The following is an 18,864-nucleotide window of genomic DNA, read 5'->3' on the forward strand; positions in this document are numbered from 1 at the left end:
CCTCGGTTATCTTTGTGAATGTAAAAACGTTGTGTGTGAACAATGGGGTCATTTCCATCGACATTCATTGAGGACCAGGGTGGGTGGAGAGGGTCATTAATAATGAGTCACTTGTTAAAATGTAGCACAGATTGCTAGTGTCCAAAAGTCATTACCATCTGATGCCTGTTATGCGGACTGTGTGAAAAGAGAGTCTAGTTCCTAGCTGACGGGTTCCCACACAATGAAAAACGGTCACCGCAGTTGTCACTAGAGGTGACTCTAGTCTCGGTGGTAGGGTTACCATCTTTGAAATGAAAAAACTAAATAAATTGGCACCTCCAAGGCAAGTCTGTCGCAACCTTAACCCCCAACCACAAGGCAACTCCGCAACCCACCCACCCTTCAACAGCCACTTACAGCGACTTAAACCCTCTCTCAGACACACACACAGTGCTTTTGGGTATTGGTGGGCAGACGGCTGCTGTATTTTCAACAGTTTTGGTCTGTTACTGCTTAAACTACGGAAGTGAGAATATTGCATCGTCTTTAGCTGGACACAGAAACTTTTAACATTAGATATCCCAGTGTATTTTGGTGATGATGCAAATCTTTAGACCCACATAAAAAAAACCCAGCAGATTACATTTTTTTTCTGTCAACTGGCAAATCCATTTAAAAAAAAAAATATGGACAGGCCGGTCAAATACTGGCCAAGTGATAACCCTACTCGGTGCAGAGGCTAAAAGCTGAATGATCCACAGAAACTAAACTACCACCTCGCTCCTTGAGAAAGTCCTTCCAAGTCATGACCAAGGCATGTTGTTTGGGTAGCGTGGGACCAGCTTGAACTGCTGTTTCCTATGTTGCATCTATTCTGTATATTAAGGACTTTAGCCTTCTGGGAGGCAGTTTATTTATGAGCACTGTGCTGCTGTGAAGAGAGTATTTGTAGTGAATCCTCTGGGTCTCACCCTCAACAGTAATCAGATGGCTGATGCTGGTGTAACAAGAGGCAGAAGGAAGGAATACCAAGGATTGGTCACAGACTAGGGGGTGGTGGTACGACTGTCTCCACTCAGGAAATAAATAGTGCCAGGGTACCCTGCTTTTTTCAGTCTCTCTCTTTTTTGTGCTGCTTTATAGGTGGCGATCAATGGAGCGAATTTGCAGAATGTTTTCATGCTTCTCACTCTGGAGCCTCTGCTGGCCAGAAGCCCTTTCCTAGTTCTTCACGTCCGCAGGAGCAACTTGGTTGGCGATGCTTTGAGGGAGCTGAGCATTCATTCAGATATCGATTTGAAAAAGCCTCTGAAAGTAAGATCCTTCAGGAGTTTTTTCCCTAATCTGCCTGATTTTCCTTGTTTCCTTCTCAATTCTCTTGGAAAACTGTTCCCCCCCCAATCCCTGCCACCCACACAGTGGACTCATAATAAGGTATATGGACTCCACCACAGCTATAACTGGTTGCAGGGCTTCATCTAACCAATGAGGGGATGAGTCTGCCTCCTTCCTGATCAGCAGGCTTTGTTGGGACTGGTTGGCTCAATACCTATGGGCTTCTCCCTCATTGTAAAAGGACCAGATAAAAGAAGCCATAGGGAGAGGTTTGGCATCCACTGTGGAGGGCCCCCTTGATGTGGCTACTGTATGTGTGTGGATGGGTGGGTGTGGAGGGGGATGTGAGACCAAAGCGAAAACAAACCCCAGAACAAGTATCTTGTTTTTATACAGTGTTAAGCAGTGTCTTGTTGCCGTTTTGCAGGAAGAACTAGACTGGGTCACCTAATAAGGAATGTGTTTTATGTCTGAGAAGATGCAGCAGAGTTCAGCAGCTGCTGGTATCAGTCCCCTAACACTTGTGACCAGGAGAATGGCCCTCCTACTGGGGCGCGGGGGGGAGGGGGAGAGAAGGGGGACATACAGGAGGGGGGGCTGTGCTGTTACCCGCAGAGCAGCTTATTATTCATGACGTTTCCTTCTTGCGCGAAATGTTGAATCATCCATTAAAAAAAAAAAGTCTTCTTAATACTTCACTTCCCCCAGCACTGAAACAGTCCCGTTGTTGAAGTCAGCTTTGTATGCTACAGTTATTAATTTGCATGACCTGTGATTAAATCGGATGCCTGTAATCTACAGTCACATTCGGTATCCTGATCAGTTACCTGTTTTCACGGCAGGTGATCTTTGATGGCGAGGAGGCTGTTGATGCTGGAGGGGTCACAAAGGAATTCTTTCTCTTGTTGCTAAAAGAACTCCTGAATCCCATCTATGGAATGTTCACCTACTATCCAGAATCGAACCTGCTGTGGTTTTCAGATACGGTGAGTCGCTGACCTGTCTGTACTGTTTGCGCACACGTGCTACATTGAAGTTAGTGACAAAAGCTATGTGAGAGAAAGTCAGCTTCCTCTCGTTTTTTCCCCATGATCCTAATTGATAAGTGTGGAGCAATTGGATGGTGTGTATTCATTGCTTGATTTGATAGTTTGGTGTTTCAGCTATAAACTGGGGATGTACAAAATCAGACTTCTAATCCAATTTAAATTTCTGTGCATCCCCTGCTCTTCATATGATCATAATCAATACACTACAATATCTCATTCATGCTTTGAGCTTTTTAATGTACAGTGTCAGGGAGCCATGATCTAACCATTAAAATAGCACCATTACTCTGACTTGCCTACCTCTCCAAACAGTGTTTTGAGTGGTGTGGAATGAATGTCAGGTATTATACAAGAGACGGTCCACTCTCTCTTCTTGACTGCAAAATTGAAAATTGCATTGTTGGGTAGTTCTAGTATGTGTGGTGGTTTCTTAAAATAATCTGATTATTTTTAAACTTGAAATTTTACAAGCGAGAAAACAGCACATTACATTTTGTAACCCACAAATAACATTACACTGCAATTGTTAACATTAACATTGTGAAAACAGCAAATCAGATGGTGCTAAGAATAATTGTAGTATACACATGAAAATATCGCATTCAGATGGTTGCAAAGTTCAAAAATATGTGCAACACTATTGTCACTGACGCACAAATCTCAAACCAAACAGCAGTGAAGATGGACGTGAAACACAGCAATAGCTACTTGTGTGCTCCTGAACAACAGTGCAATTATGCATGACTTTTAAATGAAAAGAGGCTTTGTTGTTTGGATTGAAACATTGTCCTGCAGTATTTGGAACGGAAACATTGTGGCCTGGGAACCTGGCTCTGCTTTTGTTAGGATCCAACTTGAGGGATGTGCAAAAGGCATAATAGATTAAAAGTAATTCGGCTGTAACAGTCTAAGGTGGTGATTCAGCTGAGGCTCCAATCCTGCCGTGAGCTCTGTGTGGACTGGGGGTTCTGCTCGCAGGGAGTTCATGGCAGGATTGGAGCGTACAAGTGATATTTTTACATCTGTCCCTCTTGAATATCTGGGGCCAGTTCATTAACAATAAAATTATTAATAATGATTTACGGTACCATTTACTGGGTGGGAGGTGCTGTCCAAACAGTCTAGGAGCACAGTCTCGGCTCAGATGCTCACAGTTGAAGGCCAGATTTTCAAAAGAGCCCAGCTTCCGTTGAGGCAACCAACTGAAATGACTGCATTTTCAGACAGGCCCCACATCTCTATGGGAGCTGCTTGGGGGCTGAAAGTCTGAGCCCAAATCATGATGCTGCAATATATGTATATCTGCAGGGGGAAGATACATTGGCGTTCCATGAAGCTGCACAATGAATTTTGTTCTAACTGTGACTTCCCTGTGTGTTTGAAGTGTTTTGTAGAGCACAACTGGTTTCACTTGATCGGCATAGTATGTGGACTTGCTATATACAACTTCACTGTGGTAGACCTCCATTTCCCGTTGGCGTTGTACAAGAAGTTATTGAATGTGAAGCCCTGCTTGGAAGACTTAAAGGAGCTGTCCCCTACAGAAGGAAGGTAAAATGCTGAAGGACTATCTAGGCTGCTGCTCTGACTTCTTCCCCTCCCAGTCCCCACAAGGTGTTCATCTGAGAACAACGTATGTTAAACTGGTTAATGTCAGTTAAATAAATGACCTGCTGACTTGATCAAGTAGTTCATTCTAGGGGCCCTGATCCATCAAAGTGCTTAAGTACATGTTTATTCTAAGCACCTGAGGGGTCCCATTGAAATCAGTGTTCCCCCTCACACGCATAAGTGGCTGACTGAATCTGGACCAGAATGGAGTGGAGTTATGGGGGAGGCTGCTTGTCCTTTTGAGCTTTCAGCAGCTATGTAGGTATGTAGTGGGCTGTAGGTGGGGGTTCAAGAGATCTGGGTTCTAGTCCCCACTCTGCTGATGACCTGCTTGGTGACCTTGGACAAGTGACATCGCCTCTCTCTGCCTCTGTTTCCCCTTTCCAACCTTGGTCTGACTCATCAGTTAAGACTGTAAATTCTCCACCGTACAAGCTCTGCCATCTGTTCATTGCTTGGCGGATGGGGCTCTGATTTCTGTCGGAGCAACTGTGACGATAACTGGCTAGAAAGGCAGTCAAATGTTCAGGAGAAATGGCTTCTGAACACAAGGAAACTGAAGAGTTACTCCCCGAGCGTTGTTTTTTCCAAGCTCTGACAGGTTGCAAGGTTCAGGTCACATGAGATTCTTGGTCTGATTATCATCTGACATCGATTGCTATGTGATTTTTTTTTTTTTAGCTCAGAGTTGAACAATATCTAAAAAAAGAATTGATGGGGCAAAGCGAGGGGCCAGGAATATACAGGAGTCCTGCAGCCACGTTTTGGGAGACATCAATGAGACTCTAGAAAAGGGGGCTATGGACATGCCCCCCCCTTCTGCAGCCCTCACGCCTATCTTTGTTATCCTTCAGAGCTAGAAATCGAATGCTTTTTCCAAGCCCTGGGCCACTAAACAGGATCCTTGTTCTTGTCAGACACAGACTAGATTGAGAATTTGTAGTGCGGCCTTTATTCTATGTATAACAAAGCACACACGTATATGGGAATGCAGGTCATTGTGCTCCTTTACGCAACCCAGCATTTCTCTCTATCTTGTCCTGTTACTCTGACTTACATTATTTACTTTCACTGCTGGGGTTTTTCCTTTAAACATAAAGCACAGACAGTATTGCCTCTTGGATATCTGATTTGTCTCCTTCACCTCCCTCTCCCGCCTGTCTCATAGGAGTCTTCAGCAGCTTTTAGATTATCCTGGGGATGATGTAGAAGAAACCTTCTGCCTGAACTTTACAGTAAGGCAAATTCATACCATTTCTCAGTGACGTGATTTGTTGTGTGGGTGCCTGCAGAGGCCATAGATATGCATGGGTGCTGTGGGTTAGACCCAAACATGCCCATAAAATACGTGCTGTATATTGCAGAAATGTTAAACTTCCTTGCGGGTATTCTGCTGTTCTTGTGTAGATGGTCAAGAAGACTGCGCTGCTAAGTGGATTAAGGGGGTACAGTTTTCAAAAGTGCCCAACTCCCGTTTTCAGAAGTGACCTAGGCACTTAGGAACCAGTGTCTCAGTCACTTTCAGTGAGGTGTAGGCTCCAAAGTCACTTGGTTGCTTTTGAAAATGTTACCCCATACCCATCTTTTTTTTCTCCCTTCTCATAGACTTTAAGGTCAGAAGGGACCATAATGATCTTCTAGTCTGACCTCCTGCACACTTCTATCATGCTGTTATTGGTAAACAGTGCAGACTCCTTTTGTAACTTCAGACATTTACAGTGAACAATATTTTACTATTGTGTCAGACCTTCTTTGAGACCAAATGCTGCACTATATCACTAGGACACTGGCTTTAGCAGACTGAAATAGGGAGGCTCCAAAACATTTTCTCCCGGCCAGTAAATGCAATCGAAAGCCTCTGCAGTGGGGTGGAAATCCATGAGAGTCTCTCTGGTTTCTCTGCCTGGTCGCTCAGTCTGAAGACATGCACCTAGAGGCACCTCGTGTACTTCAAAGTTACAATACGCTGGCAGGCCTCAAGCTGAAATGGTCTCACCTGGAACAGGATGTTCTGGGTAGGCCCTAACTTTACAAGTAGGTGCTTATCACCTTCCTGTTTTATACAGAGGAGTGTCTGGGGTGGAGATGGATGCATTAGTCCAACATCTGAGCACACCTGTTACTAGCGAGAAGACACGAAAGCTCCTTTCCCAAGGGGCTCTGATATGAGCTGATATGGCCAGGAATTGGGTTGAGTATTGTGAAGAAATCCTTCCCACCTCAGTGTGCTCTGAGAAGGCTACACTTCGTCTTGTTTGATAAGGGAGGGCTTTTAAAACAAAGCTGTCTTATAAATCTTGGCTCTAGAGCGAACCAATTCTGGGTCTAACACAGCCACACACAGGTCTGTGCTACCGTTCAGGGTGAAGTCAGGAGGCGATAGCACTGATCGCATCTGCCTATAAAATGAACAGTTAAAATAACCTTATATAACTTCCCCCAAGCACTTTTGTGCCTGGCTTCAGGCAAAAGGACATCTTTACTGCTGTGTTGATGCCTTGAAATGGATTCATAATTTTCCCCAAATGGTCTGAAGGAGATCTGTTTTGTGGCTTATTTATGCTGTCTGGCTAAAAATCTGCCCCATAATATTTTATCCATGAGACACTTTAAAATAATAGAAATATGTATGGAGTGCCTATGTACCGCTGGCATTCTAGCTCTGTTACAAACACAGACAAAAGTAGCACATCTGACTTATCAAATGGTCTGGTAATCTATTGTGAGAGTAGATTAATGGAGCATCCTGCATTGCCGTTATTCAAAGGGGACTTCGTTGGTGCCAATACACATGGCATTGGTTAAATGTAATTTTTAGCGGTTATCAATCTCTTGTTTTTCAACATGCAGTTGGTTCTCTTCCAGGTTTGCATTTGGCCTTGATTGCAAATCATGATCTAAGAGCAAATGTTGAGTATGAAAAATGATGCAAGTATAGAAGGGTGTCTGCATATTTTTTTTTATTCTCTCTAACTCATTGTATCTGTTTTTCCAGCCTCCTTCCCTCGCCCTTTGTGTCAGTAGCTACGCAGTTTACCTGGAGCGAGTAAAAGAACCCTGCACCCATTCTGCAAGCTTGTATGGTGGCACACAGAATGGAAAAACAGCCCTTTTTTTTTTTTTAACATAGATATGCAGAGAAAGCTATGGCGTGACAGAGCAGAAGAAGCTAATACCAGAAGGAGACAAAATTACTGTGCAGAAGGACAACAGGTGAGTTACTATAATTGAGAAGCCATTTCAACTGAAATGCTCTTTTGGTGATGCCCTACGTCAGTGGGCACTGGGTGATAACGAACTGAGACAGGGGATAGATAGGTTAACACAGGGGAAATGTTGGACCAGACTTTGAAAAGATGTCAGGACCCAGTGGGTCCCATTTCGGCACTTGAATAAGTGCCCAGATTTTTAAAAGAGCTTAACTTCCTGCCACCCATTGTTAAGACCTGGTGCACACCCCTCACCCCACCTCACCTGCACTCTCCCTATAAGGCCCTATCCATCACTTGAGCCCTTAATGCAGCTGCTAATCTCCCTTTGCAACTGATTATGGGGGAGACCAAATCCGAAAACACGCCTCAAGACTGGGACAGAAGACATAGACATCGATATAAACGGCCCTAGCCAAAGACGACACTTGAAATCGTCCTTTCCAGGATGGAGGGATTTTCTGCAGAGAAGGCTGCCATTCTGCCTGGTACAGAAGCAGACATCGTCTGCCTGCGAGAGAGAGAGAGAATAGCCCCAAACATCCCTGGCATGCATATAGGTACACTTAATCAAAGTTTAGGCCCCAGACCATTTTTCCTCCACAGTACGAATGCTGAATGCAACATTTATGGCAGTACAATACTTGCATGTGATAAAAGGTTGATGAAAAACACTGTTGTGAAAGACCAGGGTATCATGGCTGAACTTGACCAAATAGCAGTAGTTTCTGTTACACGTGAACTTCCACTTGACAGAAAAAACATGCCTTTTCATAGGCGACTTCAACAGTCACTGAACCATCTGGGGACACCCCAGCAATGACAACCATGGGGAAGACGTTGGGAAGTGGGCAGCAACAAACAACCTGACTCTGCTGTATGACCTCCCAGGACTAATGCTCCTTCCAAAGTGCGTGATGGAACAAGGGGATATTTCTAGCCCTTGCCACTTCTGAAAATGCAGGTAACTTCAGAAGGGAGGTCATGGCAGCAATCCCAAGATCATGGCATAGGCCAGTACAAGTCACAACAGAGGCTGCAGTACAACCCAGGAAAACAAAGTACTTGCCGAGATCCAACCTCAAAAAGGCTGACTGGGAAGACTTTGCCTCTGAATTGGATGAATCCATCTGTATTAGTACTCTGACACACAAGAACTCTGGAGAATTTGTCTTGCTGGTGTGGAAGATTGCCCAAAGAACATCCCGAGGGGATTTGGACATTATATGTATGGTCTTTTCAGAAGAAACCCACCAACAATATAAAAGATATTCAGAATTGACAATTCAGTGAAGAAACCATTGGGCTTGGGGAAATGCTTGTGAGAGAGATGAGAAAGGAGTGGTGCAACTGCTGGTGGTAGATAGTTGAAACAACAAACCTGTGGCACAGTAGCAAAAAAGCATGAACCACCCTTCGCAAGCTGAACCCAGATGGACAACAACCAAAGCGCATTGCCACAGTCTGTCCCAACCAAGTGACACACCAACTCATCCTAAATAGGAACCCAGCCCACAAAACACAGCGTGAAACAAAACAAATCAAGTGGGAGCCTCACTCACTCCTCACAGTAAGCAAAGTCCAGAGTGAGCAGCTCAATACTGAGGAGCTCACGATAGCTATGAAAACTCTGAAACGTGTAAAGGCAGCTGGATGTGATGGTGTATCTAATGGACTATTACTACACTTGGGGCACAAGAGCACAGAAGTATCTACCTGATTTCTTTAATTCTCTTGTATGGAGACAGTGCAGATACCCAGGCTGTGGAGACAGATCAAAGTGGTTGCACTACTCAAACCACGTAAAGATGTTAACTATGCAAAGATTACGGTATCCTTACTGTATTACCAGTATCCTTATTTTGCTTAACGTACAAGCTATATAAGCTGATGAATATAACTAGAATAGTTTAGTTGAAGGGCAACTGCTTGATGACCAAGCTGATTTCTGCCCAGGATGTTTACACTGTGGCCAAGTTGTAAACCTAACTTAATAAATCGAAGATGGCTTTGAAGCCTGCAAAATTACAGGGGTAGTGTTTTATAGGTCTGTCAGCTGCTTATGACACTGTAAACCATTGTTCACTTCTTCTGAAATTGGCAAGAATTTAGAGCAATAATAAGATGGTCCAGGTCATCTCCTCTCTGCTCGAGAATTGATGTTTCTCTGTTGAGATGGATGGTTAGAAAAGTAAATGGCGAACTCAGCAGAATGTGTTGCCCCAAAGTTCAGTTCTAGCACCCTTGCTGTTTAATGCCTACACAAGTTACCAACCAGAATTCCCCATTTTGTAAAGATGTATTTATGCAGATGATCTTTGCATCGCCACCCAATCGGAAATATTTGAGGACATCAAGCACATTTTAACTGACTCCCTGGGCATATGTCAAGAATACCATTGCGCGAGGTCCCTGAATGTTAGTTTTAACAAGATACAAGTGTGTGCCTTCCATCTGAAACACCTTCAGACCAAGAGAAAAATCCAGATATCGGGGATGGTACAATCTTTGAGCATTATAAATATCCATTGTACCTTGGGGGTCACATTAGACTGAATGTTGACATACAAAGATCACATTAAGAAGTTAAAAAAGGAAAGTGAACTCCAGGAACTGTGTACTTAAAAAAAAATTGTGAATACAAAATAGGGAGCTGGTCCCAAAACACTCTGAGCAACCAGTGTTGCCTTGTGTTACTCACTTGAGCAGTTCTGTACACCATTATGGTCACACTTGAGCCATACACACAAAATTGATACTGATCTCAGTCAATCTTGTGGGATCATCACAGGGACTTTGAAACTGACTTGCGGTGATTGCACCACCATCAGTGAGCTCAATGCTTTCAGTAGGAAGGCAAGAGAGACAAAAACAGATGCATGATCCAAGACACTCATTGTATGGACACATTCCACCACCCAAGAGGCTGATGCCCAGAAAGAGCTGTGCCTCTGAAAATTCCTCACCACAAAATACCACTGTGGAAGGCTACAGAATTACAAAATGGTGAGAGAGGCTAATGATCCTGGAGAACCTGGCTCCTTCAGAACAACTGTCCTCACGCACTGACCTAGAAGGAGAACTCTGGTATGCTCTAAACTGAGTAAGAGCTGGAGTGGCAAAGATTGGTGACAGTATGACCAAGTGGAAGCTGAGGAAGGACCCCCAAATATGAATGCAGAGAGCCTAGGCAAACACGTGAATACTGCCTAAGGCAGTGCCCTCTGTCAACATCTTGCACCCCAGAGGTGCTGTTTGAGATAAGCAATAACACCAGGTCTTGGTTATGGTTTTGGAGCTAGATGATGATGATCAGCTGCTTATATAGTGTATAGGGCACTGAGTGAGTGATTTTCATCCTTGAAGACTAATTTGAGATTTTGCAGGACAGATACTGTACATGACAGTAAATTTACTGAATGAGGTTAAGACCAGCAGGCTTACTGTTAACTCTTTGAAGTAGAAGCCATCTATTTTTATGCATATCTGATACAGTGGGGTCTTGATCAGGGGCCGTAGGTGCTACGTAACACAAATAGTAATTAATTCCTTTCAATTTGAACCAGCTCCTTGGATTGGAATCAACACACCTACCTTTTTTCTTTTTTTCAGCTATTAAACTGTTTTCTTCTCTTAATCCTGTAATCGGATTTTTACAAAGACCGTTTTTACTGGAAACGGCACATAATTATTTTTGTGATAGTGAAACAGTGTGATTCAGTGACTACTCAGCAGCATGTCTTTGGATTGGCATTGGCAATCTTCAAGAAGTTGGCAAACTTGACGAAGTCCTTTTCTTCTAATCTGATTGTTTCTCAAAGAGTTGGGAAGCAGAATCTGTAGCCCCAAGACTGGTGTAATGAAAGAGTTGTCTGTAGGCTGAACTTTCAGTAAACACTATAACAAACATCTTAGGATATGTCATCACTACAGCAAAAGTATTTTTTTATCTCAAGATGACTTTGCCACTGTAAAATCCTAATGGAGACCAAGTGCAGTAGTGTTTATCTCCAAGTAGCTAACTGAGGTCAATCCTGGATGGTTGTGCTGTAGGGTATACCTAGCTCCATTACACTGAAGTGTAAAAAAAAAAAATCCATGCATTTTCTCCACTGGGATGTAAATAATGCACCTTTCTGCAGTGAAGACAAAACCTTAGGACACGTCTGCCCTGGGGAAAGAAGTGTATATGTTAGCTTGGCCTAGGGTCAAGCACAGATGTTTGCAGCCTGGAACAAACATTTGGGGAGTGTCCAGTTTAGTCTTTGCAAATGTGTTAATGAACTGGAGGTTGAAAAACTCTAGAGAAGGAGGAGCCTCGACTAGACTTTAGCTCAATCAGTTTAGCAAATGCGGCAGTAGAACTGTTTTCTCTTGACTAGAATTCTGAAGGTACAGATTGTGCTAGCGAACCTGAGCTAGCATCTAAATTCTAGTCTAGCCAAAGCCTAGCTGGCTACACATAGTCACCTGTCATCACTAATGGTTAGTTTGCCCCTTGGACTAAATAAATAACACTTCTTGCCCATTATTGTTCCAAATACAACACCAACATGCTCCTCGGAGTGCAGATGAAATGGGATTTGGTTAACTAGTGACTCTTCAGGGTTTCATTGCTTGATGATTTTCCGCTCCATTCCTCTGTGCTTTGGAGGCAGTCCCTATCCCAATAACCTGCTGAATGCACACCCGTAGGTATTTCATACTTCAGTACTGCTTTCCTGGATATTGGTATACTGGATAGGTGTATAATTTTAAGGAAAAGTAAACTGTGAAGCATCTGCAGCGTTCCCTTCTCAGAGTTGCCTCGTAGAATTTTACATCAAAATGACAATGTTCCAGATAATGTTCATGTAAACAACTTCTTTTGAAGCCACAAGGGCAGAAAAGGGATGTTGGGCAACAGATCAGTGTTTAGTGTCTTGATATTATCAGTGGGAATTTCTCCAAGGGCTCAGTCAACTGTCAAGAAAACAGCAATAAAAGACGCACACCGGATAACAAAATTTCCCTCCCCCGTCTCCTTATTTCAGGTTTTCATGTCTCTGTCTGTTGTTTCCTTTCTTAATTTCTCACATTTCCCTTGTGCATGCTACCCAAGAGCATATATAAGAATCTCTTTCTCCCACTCTTTGGGAGGTCACTGTTTTGGTTTTTGATTGTGTTCTGCTTTCTGTCTATTGGACTCTGCTCCATTTCCTGACTCGCTTAGCAAACGAACAATAGTGTGAACTGTTACCAAATGTCACGCAGAAACAACTGCTGGAAGAATTTGGGGAAGTCACGTCCACCCACATCCCAAAGAGCAGCCCACAGACAAGCTTGAGCTGGTCTCTTAGTTTGCCATGTTACTGTAGGGCTAATACACCGCAATGTACTGAAAACAGCTTTAAAGGGAAATATTGCTGGGTCTTTGCATGAATAATGTTCGTGTGAAATTAGGCATTTGGGTAGTATTCTGGTCAAAGTGTAGTGCGGAGAGGGAGGAGGGTGGAGAATAAATATGCCCTTAGCAAGAGGTGGAGGAGTCATAATGATGCCTGGCGCAAGATTCTGGCTTTTGGTGCCAAAGGCTACAGGACATTGTGTTTTATTCCAGTATTGTTCTTGACCACCCCCAAAGCAAAACAGTGTAGTTCTTGTAGGCCGGGAGAAGCCAGCTGCTTCTTGCCAAGCTCTCTTAGGGCTGGTCTGTGTAGTTTTTTGCACCAATTGAACGCTAAGAAAACCATTTTACTCAAATTGGTATAACCCGTTTGTTGTGTGGACCCAGTTATACCCTATCAAGGTGCTTATGACAGGCTATACCCTTATAAGCACATTTACACCAGTATAACTGCGTCCACAGTAGGGCCGTATCACTTTAACTCCATCGGCAGCGGACTGCACTCAGCTACGTTCGGACAACGCATGGAAGGTGTGGCTATCTCCTCTGCAAATGGAAAATCAAAGAATCAACAAATTGTGACCCACCACGGACAACTATCCCATTCACATGTACAGTGGGGGACCCACCCAGCTATCCACGAAAGCATTAGAGTGGCTTTTGAATCTCAAGATTCAACTATAATCCCAGCCAATTGCTTTTCAAATGCCATATGAAAGAAGAGGATGACTCCATTGGGTTGTTTACCAATTTAATAAGCTGGAGCAAAAACTGTGTGTGGAAATACCCTAATATTTTATTCTAATCCAGGGATCGGCAACCTTCGGCACGCAGCCCATCAGCGCGACATTTTGTTTACGTTGACCATCTGCAGGCAGGTCCCCACACACCTCCCAGTGGCCGCGGATCACTGTTCCTGACCAATGGGAGCTGTGGGAAGTAGCGCGGGCCACAGGGACGTACTGGCTGCTGCTTCCCACAGCTCCCATTGGCCGGGAATGGCGAACTGCAGCCACTGGGAGCTGTGGGGGTCCGTGCCTGCGGACGGTCAGTGTAAACAAAGTGTCTCATGGCCCGCCAGTGGATTACCTTGACGGGCCATGTGCTGAAGGTTGCTGACCCCAGTTCTAATCTTTCCTAGATGAGCCTTCTCTTAACTTAATCCTTATATAGAAACCATGGCACCCTCTACTGGCAGTCTCTAATATTGCATGAGTTCACTTAACCATATTAGCATCTTTTAAATGAAGAAAGTCTCACATGCATTTGTAGGATTAAACACTTCAACTGAGTCACTTCGTTCACCCTGCCTGGCCCTCTGTGTAAATTAGAGCAACGTCTGGGCTGACTTAAATTTCAATTCTGCTTCTCAGGGCCCGCTATGAATTCTTAAAAAGTCAGAAATAGCTGTAGCATGAGGCACTTGATCCACAACACCCTCCTGCCCTCGGCTCTCCGACTTCTTCCTCCAGCCTGCCCTCAGCGTACCCCATACATTAGGGGTGGAAGCAGGGCTGGCCTACAGCTCTGACACCAGTTCTGCATTGACCATGGAGGCCCTTGTGCCAAGGATAGTCTCAGGGAATAATTTCTAGCGCTTTCCGAGCTCCTTTACGCTGCCAGAGTGGTGTAATGAGATCTTAGTGTAACTAAGAATCAGGTCCTTTGCCTTTCGCTGCTTTCTGTCTGTTACACAGGTTAGCTGTTACTGGAGGTATCTGACTCTAGAATGTCCTTGTATCTTTTCCCTTCACAGCCCTCAGCACACACAGCGCCTGTGTTAATGGGAAAGAGAGGGAGGTTATTGTAGGTTTAGACCAAGACTTTCTAAAATAGGCCCTCCAGTTTAGGCTCTTCTGAAGTGCTGAGCATCCAGCAGTTGCCAGTGAGCTCTGTCCAACAGGTGCCTAAATATAGACTTCTTAGGCTCTTCTTTTTGAAAATCTTGGCCATGGTCTCTGTCCCTTTGGTTTGACTCCCAGTCCTGAGGAGAGCATCAGCTCAGGGCATCAGGAAGCAGCAGGTCGGTGTAGAGAAAGCAGGAAATGCTGTGCTGAGTGATTTCCCCCCTCCCGCCCCTGTTCCCTAGTCACTTTAATGGATGGCTGAAAGGAGCAGTAAGTTATTTCATGCACGTCTTAAACATAGGGCTGAGAGAGCTGTGCTGAGGCGCTGGTGTGTCCTATGGAGGCCTAATGGTAACTTCCGCTTTAGTGGAACATCAGCTGTAATGTGCACAGCCAGGAAAAGGACTCCACAACTCAGCAGCTCCCAAAGGCTCAGCTGACTCCTAGCCCTCGATGCTCTGGGCATCTGGATGCTCTGCCCTTGAGTGGGTCTGTATTCATAATGCGCAGCATGTGCTGTCTGAGGAGCTCTCCACTGCCATTGGGTCAAACAGGCCCCCGGTGCCACTTGCTCTTTGACTCTTTACACTCGTGTGTGCCGTTACCGGGGAGGTCTTGAGACATGGGGCGGACTGGAAGCATTTCACTCCGGCCTCCTGAACAGCGTGTCCATTTTATTCCTAATACACAGGAGTCCCCTTTTTAAACCTGACTGAGCGTGTGTGTCTCCCTATAGCTTCCAGCCCACCGCGTGAACCGTCACTTCCTGACAGTTTTAATAAAACCCAGCAATGTGAATAACAATCTTTTCTCTCTCTCCCCTCCCCTTCTCTAATACACCAGGCAGGAATTTGTTGAGGCCTACTTGAATTACGTCTTCAATCTCTCAGTCCATGAGTGGTATATCGAATTCTCCACCGGCTTCCTGAAGGTGTGTGGTGGGAAGGTCCTGGAACTCTTCCAGCCCTCAGAGCTGAGGGCCATGATAGTAGGGAACAGCAACTACAACTGGGAGGAACTGGAAGAGGTAAGCTGCCGTGGGGCGTCTTTTCTGTTTGTCTTGATGGGCACAGAAACCAGTAAGGATGGTCCAGTGGTTAGGGTGCTAGTCTGGGACTCAGGAGACTGGTTCCTCAATCTGACGCAGACTTCGCGTGCGACCTTGGGCTTGTCACGTAGTCTCTCACTGTCTTAGTTCCACATCTGTAAACAGAGGGTAATAGCACTGCCTGGCCTAACAGTCGAAGTTGGGAGGAGAAACCCATTGACGATTGTGAGATGCTCAGATATGATGGTAATAGGGGCCACATTAGTACCTAGCAGATAGTTTATCATGTGGGTAGAATTAAGTATGCCTATGATCCGGACACTGCATGCCAACTGCTAAGGGACAGAATAGAGCCTCAACCTCTAATGGGAACTTCCTCGTCTCTCCTCACTGGAGCACCTTCTCCTGAGTCCCCTGAAAGTCATTATCGCCGGTAAGTTTTCCTGCCACTGACAAAGGCAGGCAGGAAGAGAAGGCTTTGCACTGTCTTTGTTTAGGGGTGAAGTCTGGATTCAGTGGAGGATATGAACACAGCATAGCTGGTCCCTCTCTCGGGGAAATTCACCCTGGGGCAGAGAGGGCAGGAGAAGGCCAAGAGTTGAAGTGGAACTCGCGTAGTACACAGGGCGTGTGCTGCCCCTCTGCATGAGAGTGAATTGTACCCTCTAAGTACAAGCATGTAAGCTAGTTTCTTTCCCCTTTCCACACCTTATAAGTAGTACTGGGCTTGTGCTGTAGATCAGTGGTTTTCAAACTGCGGGTCACGACCCGGTACTGGGTCGCGGAATGTAAGGCACTGGGTTCCGACAGCTCTGGTCAGCACCGCCGACCAGGCCGTTAAAAGTCCCATTGGCAGTGCTGCTCGGCTAAGGCAGGCTAGTCTCTATCTGATCCGACACCACGCTGTGCCCTGGAAGCGGCCAGCAGCAGGTCCTGCTCCTAGGCGGGGGGCCACGGGGCTCCACGCACTGCCCGAGCACTGGCTCTGCACTCCCATTGGCCGGTTCCAGGGAACCGGCCAATGGGAGCTGGGGGGAGCAGTCCCTGTGGGCGAGAGCCACGCATTGCCGCTTGCACACCTCCGCCTAGGAGCTGGACGTGCTGCTGGTTGCTTCCAGGGTGCAGCACGGTCCGCAGTGCCAGAACAGGCAGGGAGCCTGCCGTAGCCCCCCTGCTGCGCCGCTGCCTGGGAGCTGCCTGAGGTAAGCCCATGCCACAACCCCATGCCCCAATCCCCTGCCCCTGCCCTGAGCCCCCCCCAACCCAGAGCCCCTTCCTGCACCCCAACTCCCTCATCCCTGGTCCCACCCCAGAGCCTGCACCTCCAGCCCAGAGCCCTAACCCCTCCTGCACCCCAATTCCCTGCCCCAGCCCTGACCCCCCCAAACCTGGAGCCCCCTCCTGCACCCCAACCCCCTCATCCCTGGCCCTACCCCAGAGCCTGCACCCCCAGCCCAGAGCCCTAACCCCCTCCTGAACCCCAATCCCCTGACCCCCCCAAACCTGGAGCCCCTTCCTGCACCCCAAGCCCCTCATCTCTGGCCCTACCCCAGAGTCTGCACCCCCAACCCAGAGCCCTGATCCCCTCCTGCACCCCAACCCGCTGCCTCAGCCCAGAGCCCCCTCCCACACCCTGAAACCCTCATTCCTGGCTGCACCCCGCAGCCCACACCCTGCACCCCAACCCTCTGCCTCAGCCCTGAGTCCTTCTCAAACCCCTCATCCCCAGCTCCGTTGGGTCGCGGGCATCAGCAATTTTCTTCAACTGGGTCACCAGAAAAAAAGTTTGAAAACCACTGCTGTAGACAGTAAATTACCACGCATGGTGTTATAAGTATATCAGCAGTTATTCTTGAATTTCTAAACTGTGCATTTTATTAGTTAAATACCTCCTGCTTAGGATTCTAAGGAAGCGGAGGTTAGTTGTGGGCCATCACTTTCTCTCATAAGAAAAAAGCTTGTGCCTCTTTTAACAGTGTGCCATCTACAAGGGGGACTACTCCGCGACACACCCAACAGTGAGAATGTTCTGGGAAACCTTTCATGAATTTCCCATGGAAAAGAAGAAGAAATTTCTATGTAAGTATCTTGCGGTGGCATTGAAATTGTAGAGCCAGATTTGAACCTCAGCTATATTGGTGATCTCTCGAGTAGCTGCACTGACTCTTGCTGCACAATCAGAGTTGAAAGATTGGTGTCTTAAATAAGAACTACCGGCCAGAATAGCTTTTGCCTTTCTCCTCCTGTTCCTTTTCTCTCCCATGTGGAGCTTGGCACTAAACATCCCCATAGTCCCCTTATCTGGCTATGCCGCCCCTTCCTTGTGTCTTAAGTCGCTTACGCTCCTGCCCTCCCCTTTCTCCCACCCTGCTCTGAAGGCAGCACCACGCCAGCAGCCGCACAGAAGTGAGGGTGGCAATCTGAGAAGTGGTATTTGTCAATATCACTTTTCACAGCCAGTTTTGCACGCCGTTGCCACCCTTACTTCTGTGCTGCTGCTGCCACCCCGGAGCTGCCTGCTGGAGCCACGCCGCCACCTCCCGGGGAGGGATTGGGCAGAGGGATTGAGGGGGATGGGGAAAAAGGAGAGCCCGAGCCCAGGCAGTGGGGCTCTGACTGTGCTGTCCCCTTTATTCCCCCCTCGCTCCACCTCCCAGGTGTGCACGGCCCTTCTACGCAAGCCCCAGGTCTGACAGCTGGAGCTCTTAAAAAGAAAAAAGGCCCACAGCTCACACCTCCCTTGACACATTCCCAAAGAAGGCGTGGAAAATACAAAAAGCAGTAATTTCTCTGTGGTGGGAAGTATAATGCCGCTATGTTCCCGCTGTATACCGCGTAAATACCCTGCTATGGCAGGGGAAGCCAAAGCTGCAAATAGCTTTCCAAAGCTTTCAGTCCTGGTCAGCATGGACTTTCAAGTGAACTCAGTGACCTTAACCATGATCAAGGGACTTTGGAGGTTGGCCCATCCCTGAAAATCCTTCAGCTAAACGTTACAGTCTCTAGTCCCTAACGCTGAAACGTAACACAGTTGTAATCTGCCTCCAGGAGACACTTCATCTCTCTTTCTGCCAGCTGCCTTAACATCAAAGGTTATGACCTTTTGAGTGACTTTCGGCATAGTAAATATGCTGTGCTGCCTATGTTAGAGCCAATCTTGCTGGCACAGAACCTCTCCCATCTATTTCAGACCTCTGTGATACTGAGAGAGTTGGTCATTTCAGAGCGGCAAATGTGTACAAGTCACCCGGCCTACTCCAGGCTCTTAGGGTCCCACACCCTACCATCTATGTTGGAGACTTTACTAGCCCCTGGGATATGGATAGTCTGATCAAAATGGAGTTGACTTTTTTCACTGAGTCTCACTCCATGACCTTCACCTCATTCAATATCCAGA

The 18,864-nt window shown here is 46.3% G+C and overlaps 1 protein-coding gene across 2 annotated transcripts in view; it reads left to right on the plus strand.

Moving 5' to 3' along the window:
• Nucleotides 1-18,864, plus strand: part of HERC3 (HECT and RLD domain containing E3 ubiquitin protein ligase 3) — a 100,244-nt gene that overhangs the window by 67,787 nt on the left and 13,593 nt on the right. For both annotated transcript variants that reach the window (XM_045019364.1, XM_045019365.1), the window contains exons 18-24: nt 1,126-1,296; nt 2,160-2,303; nt 3,751-3,917; nt 5,146-5,212; nt 7,108-7,190; nt 15,263-15,446; nt 17,444-17,546. In XM_045019364.1, coding sequence (XP_044875299.1) covers nt 1,126-1,296; nt 2,160-2,303; nt 3,751-3,917; nt 5,146-5,212; nt 7,108-7,190; nt 15,263-15,446; nt 17,444-17,546 — 919 coding nt within the window. The remainder of the gene's footprint in view (nt 1-1,125; nt 1,297-2,159; nt 2,304-3,750; nt 3,918-5,145; nt 5,213-7,107; nt 7,191-15,262; nt 15,447-17,443; nt 17,547-18,864) is intronic.

The sequence above is a fragment of the Mauremys mutica genome, chromosome 5 (assembly GCF_020497125.1).
Source record: "Mauremys mutica isolate MM-2020 ecotype Southern chromosome 5, ASM2049712v1, whole genome shotgun sequence".
Taxonomy (NCBI): Eukaryota; Metazoa; Chordata; order Testudines; family Geoemydidae; genus Mauremys; species Mauremys mutica.